The 7848-nt window shown below is 34.2% G+C and overlaps 1 protein-coding gene across 1 annotated transcript; it reads left to right on the forward strand.

Moving 5' to 3' along the window:
- The first annotated feature begins 6705 nt into the window (after positions 1-6705).
- Positions 6706-7254, forward strand: LOC145139824 (uncharacterized). Its single transcript, XM_079073518.1, has one exon. It carries the CDS (start codon positions 6706-6708, stop codon positions 7252-7254), a length of 549 nt encoding a protein of 182 aa, XP_078929644.1.
- Positions 7255-7848: the final 594 nt, after the last annotated feature.

Genomic DNA, 7848 nt, shown 5'->3' on the forward strand with positions numbered 1-7848 from the left:
GGATGTCATAAGGGTCTCCCTGCATGATCTTGTCTATAAAGGCTTGGGGATTTGAGACACCGTCCAATAGGTGATGAAGATTTTCCAAGTTCCTGATGTCTGATTTACATTCTGGATAGAGTGGCCTTATGTTAGAAACTATGTAGCTACAATTGATATAAGACTATAAATAGTCCACAACGATCTCATGAAGAGGAATGGATGAATGTTAGAAAATGCGGGTAGGACCCTAGTTGGTTCATAGTGTTTCCTGCTAGCGATATGGGTTTCTCAATTGACAACATCAGGAGGGATGATAGTAAGAACAGTGTTATATCAAGAGATTATTATTCAAATGGCTAGATGGTATTACGACATATCGTGAACATGAAAGTAGGCGATTTATATGCGTTGAATCCGTTAGGTTTTAGATAGTGTGCTACAGGGATGTTATGTGTTAAGTTGTCCACACATAGGGTGAACAGAGATTAGTAGTATTGACCATAATAGACCCTTTCGGGGAAGTGATCAAGGTTTGAATGGTCATGATAAACCCTTTGGGGGAAGTGATCAATTCTCAGTCTGTCCATGTCTGAGATGGACCATTCGTGGGAGTCAGCATGTTGGTGTAGAGCTGATGTATGTAAGGAATGCATTGCGTTAGTAGATAACAACAAGTTGGAAGTTATGATTGTATGCTTAAAGTTCCTTTGAGTTTGGCTACCAGTAATGGAATACTAGTTCTAGAAATTATGAGCCATAAGACCGACGATAGTACCTGCTGATGACTTATTGGTAAAGACGAACACCTAATCCATAATAATAGTTTGGCAGGAGATTAAGGTTCTCTTGTTGTTATAATTTTATGACCAGCGACATAGAGATGACATGTCAGGAAATCAAGTATACACTAGAAGCCCTACCTCCGAATTCGGAAATATATATAGACTGCCTAGTCGAAATGTTTTCGGATACTCGTTCAACGTAAGTTGGGGTATGCCTTGTCGGAGGCGTGATTCGTTGACAACTATACTCAAAGAACACTTTTGTTGATTCACTATAGGAGTTGCATGAGAGTTGTATTATGCAATTTAGTCGAGGCGGATTTCAAGGATCGAATCCAAATCAAGTGGGAGAGAATTGTAACTCCTTGTTTCGGTTTAACTTCGTTAGAGGAATATTGATATTAAGATTAATAATTATATAGAGATGAGGAGTCGTTGGTGTTTTAATTAATTTAACAATGTGTTTATAGGATTTTTGCTAATTAATAAATAATTACATAAATAAGCAAGGGTTAATAATGATAATAATAGTAATAATCTAAAATGAATTAATTCACTTAAGTTAATTAGAAATTATAAGTCCAGGGTGTATCATGCAATTTCAAGAGATCAGTTTGATGATATATTTCTATATAGCATAGATTATGTCACAAGGCTAAACCCGATGGGCTAAAACTGTCAAATCAAGAACTTGTATCTTTTCCTCATCTGATCAGGGATGTAGCTGTAATAGTTGTCTCTTTCCCATTTTTGAACCTGCATATTTCTTTTCGATTAAAAACAAGGTGATTCCTAGCCACAATCTCTTATATATATATATATATATATATATATATATATATATATATATATATATATATATATATATATATATATAGAGAGAGAGAGAGAGAGAGAGAGAGGTTCAAATGTTTCTCACATCTATTGTGTGCTAGAATGCACCAATAAGAATTAAGTAAAAGTTATATGTATATTAAATGATATCCATACCTATAATTCATTTTTATGGAAACTAATTAAATTCGTCATTAATGTCAACAATAATATTTTTTCAGAATGAATTCGTATCTAGAAAATGAGACTGTATTCTAGCAGAATGAGAGTGTATTCTAGTAGAATACACTCTCGTTCTTCATATTCCATTCAACTTTATTGTATTTTAAGTGAGTGAGTCCTGAAAAAAAAAACGAACCATACATAAAAACGTAGATGCCAATTCATTCTGAAAGAATGTTATTGCTGACATTAATGACGAATTTAATTAGTTTCCATAAAAAGAGAATTATAATTATGGATATCATTTAATATACATACAATTATGGAAATCATTTAATATCTATCTTTATTTAATTAAATATTTATTCAATTTTACTAAAATTCCTATTGGTGCAATCTAGCACACAATAAATGTAAGAAACACATGAACCTAGCCCTATATATATATATATATATATATATATATATATATATATATATATATATATATGCACATGTTTGGAGACTTTAGGGTTTGGAGATATGGAGCGCTAGAAAGGCTGCCAAGAGTGTGTGTTTGGTGTGCATTAACTTTGTTCTCTCATATTTTTCTTTTTCACTGAGTTATTGGATCCAAAAAGCATATTGATAGTATAGAAAGAAAGGGAGAGTCGAGTATGATCGAGGAAGAACAGATCGAAGATTGTATGTTTCATCTTATAAAAGTTTGGTTGGAGTGGTGATGGCATTTGTTTCTGCTTAGACTTCAACAATTCTTGAAGAGAGTATACTGATGCTATAATGTTGTGCTCTATTTCGTTTCCGACGATGGACCAACAACTCCAACGAGTAAGTAACGATAGAAGATGGTAGAAGTGGTGGTTTTTGGTGGTCCTCTGTTGTAGATTAGGTGTCACCAGGAAGGAAGGCCTCGATTTCCTTCCTCGATGGAGATAAATGTCATTAGATGGAACCAACTTTCACTAAAATAAAAGTACATGTCATTAGATTATGAGACTATCAACTTTAGGAAGCTAATAAATTAGTTGTTATATAGATCAAAAGGGCTCAAATGTTTCTATCATTATAAATTAATTTGATTGGTAAAGTTGTAGGGATTTTGAGGTCCATGCTTATAATATTGTATGGTTAAAATAAGCGACGATATTTAAGTATAGTACTTTAACGAGAATGAATTTATGAGTTAATCATTGATGTCACAATAAGAAAGGAGAATAAATAATATATTATACGATATTAATAAGTAATAATTGTGATATGAGCTAAGTAAAGTTTACTAATATGGTGGTAGGTATTCAGAGAGTTGGGAATCCATCTTAGCCACTTTAGTGGTTTTATTATGTATTTGCCACTTCAGGCGAGTTCTCATGAACTTATTTATTATATGGACTATCTGATTATGTTAAGTGAGACCACGAAAAGCCTCTTAAGTGAAGGAAGTGGTTATAAATTGGACAACTGGAAAAAAGCATCGCAGAAAGGGAATCTAGTTGTTAAGTCTGGGTGGCCATGTATGGATGGTCGACCATGTGAAGCCTCTTTGAAGAAGGTGGTCTATGCAAGGAAACTAGAGAAAAGCATCTTAAGTGAGGGAATCTAGTTGTGACCAATGATAAGAATGCTATCATTCATATGTGTTTACTTATTTGTGATAGAACATGAGTAATATGTGACTTATTACTTGAAGTATGTGTTATTATGTGCTATTATACGTATTCCATATGATATTTATAATGGGTGAGTGTTATGACTAAGCCTTAGGACTATAGTTTTGACTTGATGTTTTTAGTTGCAGGTCCTTCAAGCTCGAAGGGAAAGGAGTCAACATGATTGGGATATCTGGACATTCTCGGAAGGGCATGATATCAAGTTATACGTTCTTTTTACGTTATGTTTTTCAAGACATGATCTAACATCCACAATTTTATTATGTTTATGTTGATATGATGTGAAAAGATAACCTTATGATTTGTTAATGGAGCACTTGGGGTTCATGACGCATGTGACAAAGGAATGGATCATTTTGAGAAAGGAACGGGTCAAATGACAAAGGAACAGATCGTACAGAAGGGGGTTCGAAGCACCTGGAAGAGGTTTGGAGCACTTGGGAGTGATATGGAGCAACATGGTAACCTTATTGTGCCATATGTTGAAGGGATGGGCCAAGAAGGATGCTTTTGCGCCAAGGGCATTCCTTCTTGTGTCATTATGCTTCCTCTTGCACCATGGAGAGTCCCTCTTGCGCCATGAAGAAGCCTTGTTATGCCAAGATGGTCCTTGTTCCACCAAGGTGATGATGTTGCTCCAACTTGAAGTTCCTGCACCACACTTCGAGCATGTTGCACCATCCTTGCACATGTTGTGCCATCATGGTGCAAGATGGTCCATGTTTGGTTCCTTGATGAGCCATGGTATCCCTGGTGAGCCAAGTATGCTATGAAGTCCTCTATGATGCTCAAGATCGTTCAAGGATGCTCTGAAGTTAGTATTTCTCAAGGATTACACCATTTTGTGCCACCATGATGGATGTTGGGCCATTAGTGTTCATGATGCACCACTTGTGCATCATGATGCTCCACTATGGCACAAGGTGCTCCATCATGTGTGTTGTTGATGCTCATGGGTTGTATGACATAGAAGAATGTTCTAGAAGATGTTGCATGGCGGAATATGATTGGTTGTCACCATTCACGGGCCTATAGGCCAATGGGCTTGGCCCATTAGGGTTTAAGTCAAATCCCTCACGTATAAATAGGGATGCATGCAGAGTCATTTGAAGGGGTCTTGTATTGTATCTTGTATCCTTAGTGAGTATGACGAATCTCTGGTGAATTGTACTTGTAACCTCTGTTTGAGAACTCTGAAATAAGAATACTCCCCTCCTGCCCATGGACGCAGGTCACCTTCAACAAACCACGTAAATATTGTGCCTTTGTATGCTTATAGTTTTGCTTGTTATCCACATCACTTCCTAACAAGGGTCATCAAAACTTCGCAAGTGGCATCAGATTTGTTCTAAGTCTTGACAAGTATCGTCTGTTTTCCCTAACAAGTGGTATCAGAGCTACGGTCATAGCCCGGATGATGTGGTCGGCGTAGGTGGTGCAGTCCCCAGTAATTCCCGGCCCCATGAAGTTGGTCAACCTTAAGTTGGAAAATTAACAAAATTACTTGAAAATTAAGCGTTACAAAATTACTTGAAAATTAACAATAAATATCTTTTGTTTTATTTAAAAAAAATGATGCAGAAAAATATGAAAATGGAAAATATTTTTGAATTCTTGTTTATTTATGCATGCAGCGAAAAAAATGTAGAAAATATTTAAAAAAGATAAATATCTCTCAAAGCTTACAATAAAACATTGTAATCAATGTTTACTTCAACATGAAAATGGAATCCTGAAGCACTATCAGATCCCTAAAAGGTAAGACAACCTTAAGTTGGAAAACATCTAATTATGCAAGAATTTTCACAACTTGTTAATAATATCGAAAAATCTATAAAATCGATAAAATTTTAATAGACTATAGTTTGAAAGTAATTTTAGGGGATTTCCTTATAGTATTGTTAACAATATCAAGAAATCTATAAAATCGATATGCAGCTTTAATAGACTATAGTTTGAAAGTAATTTTAGGGGATTTCCTCATAGTATTGTTCATTTTGATGTATATTTGATCTTTAAAATACAATCAGGATTTGTCAAGAGGGTGATTACACTTAGAGTGAGGGAAGCAGCCTTAAAGATCTTTAAAATTACTTTATTTTTTACTATCTTTAAAGTGAAAAATAATCTTAATACTGATACATCTTCAATCCTAATGTATTTTTTAATAATTTTTTAACACCAAAAAAAATATTCCAAATATATTCATTTTCTCAAAAAATTTAAAGTTTACATTATTACCCTTTCAGTTTTCAAGGTTTACAAAATTGTCCAAAATATTTTTGTTACAATAATTTTAAAATTTACTCTATTAAGTAATATAAACGAACAAATAATTTAAATTAATTGTGATATTAATAAAACAAATATTTTACTAAATAAATAAATTTATTTATATCATAGTAAAATAAACATGCACTCTCATTTATATAAACATATTATTAAGTTATATTCAAAAAGTAAATGAATAATATAACTCAAAATTTGGAGTTTAATATTCATAATTATGTAATGTTTATAAAAAATAGATTGATGTCAGAGAGAACTAGCTCTACTTTTACACTGAAAATATAGTAACTATACTTATAGAGGTATGTTGGAGATGCTTTTAGTAAAAAAGAACTGTATGTAGCAACATCTTTGCTGGTGCCTTGGCAGCCATGCAAATTGGGGGGTTTGGTCATTTTCTTCACCATTTTGTTTGTTTTACAAATCACATCTTAATATGGTACATTTGACTAATTATTAGCTTTCGGTGGAAGGATGGAGTTACTTCTTTTTGTCTGGTTCTTTGAATATATTTGAAATAATTTATTTGTCCTATAATCAACAAAGATAGTTACCAAGATGTAGAACAAGCAAAGGGTGGAGAAGTACGAAGAGAAGCATGCTACTTTCTGGTCAAAAGGAAATAGAGGTGGAAAAACCTTTAATAAAACAAGTTAGCTCATAAGTCATTTAAACCCCATTAGTATACTTCAAGGGAAAGAGTCTCTTAATAAGAACTAAGACTAGAGAAAATTTTATTTTAGTAAACTCAAAGGATTTGATATAAAGATTTTTGTTGATATCTTTAGGATATTTATTAGGATTCTTATTATTTGTTTCCTTATTATCCTTTCCTTTTTCATAGCCTTATAGTTGGTATATACTATTAGGATACATATTCCTTCTTGTATATATACTCGTTCCCTGTTTAATGAAAAGATACGATTAAAACATTTATTTTTTTATGGTATCAGAGCAGCTTTGATACCTGCTGAAAAAAATTGCCAACAATGGCAGGAGACAAACCAGAATCTTCAAAGAATGAAAGAGCGGCCACCATTGACTCGAACTCACCCTACTACATACATTCTTCGGAATACCCCAAACAAATGCAAGTGGTCGATGTGCACACCAACAACAACTATAATGATTGGGCCCAAGAGATGAAGAATTTTATTTTTGCCAACAAAATTGATTTTATTGATGGAACACTCGAGAAACCAAATGCAAAATCGGATGTCTATATGCAGTGGATGCGTTGTGAGGCCATGATAAAGGTTTGGTTAACTACCATCATGGAAAAAGACATCAGGTCAAGTGTGAAGTATGCCAACACATCAAGAGAAATCTGGAGTGACCTTGAAGAAAGGTTTGGGAAGGAGAGTGCACCACGTGCATTTGAATTGAAGCAATTACTCACTGCTACAAGACAAGGAGCTTATATTTCCAGTTACTACACCAAATTAAGATCCATTTGGGATGAAATCCAATCCTCTTCTCCTGTTCTTCGATGTGTGTGTACTAACTGTACATGCGATATTGGCAAAAGGTTGAGTTAATCAAGAGAAAAAGAAAGACTTTATGATTTCCTTGTGGGTCTTGATAACGAATACTCCACCATTTAAACAAAAATCCTAGCCATGAAGCCCACACCCAACTTGGGAACGGCTTACCACCTCATTGTTGAAGACAAATAACAAATAGCTATTGGTGTTGTTAAAAGACCAACAAACGAAGTAGCAGCCTTCCAGAGCTTTATACAAAATCATAAAGAGAATTGTTGGGTCTAACAGTTGCGACATTGGGCATGTTACTTCGGTCCATTGTTATCACGGTTCTGGGCCTGTCCAGCCGTGTTTTTGTCATTAGGGTTTAGTATATAAGATGCATGCATGCATCGTTCTCTGTACGCTTCTCAATTATTATTCCTTTATTGTACTGTAACCCTAACACACCTCTACAGTCGAAGTTCTTTATCGAGCTCTTCTGAAGTGGAGCATATTAATCATTCGGCTCTTGTTTGATTCATCGTGTGTTCTTTGCTTTTATTGTGTTTGTCTAAATCTGTTACGAATCTAAACGATCATAGAGAACTTAATTCTCATCAATTGGTATCAGAGCAGGAGACTGTGTAATTTATATGCATCTCTTCT

This window comes from Lactuca virosa, chromosome 9, assembly GCF_052849685.1.
Source record: "Lactuca virosa cultivar CGN04683 chromosome 9, Lactuca_virosa_CGN04683_v6, whole genome shotgun sequence".
NCBI classification, from domain to species: Eukaryota; Viridiplantae; Streptophyta; class Magnoliopsida; order Asterales; family Asteraceae; genus Lactuca; species Lactuca virosa.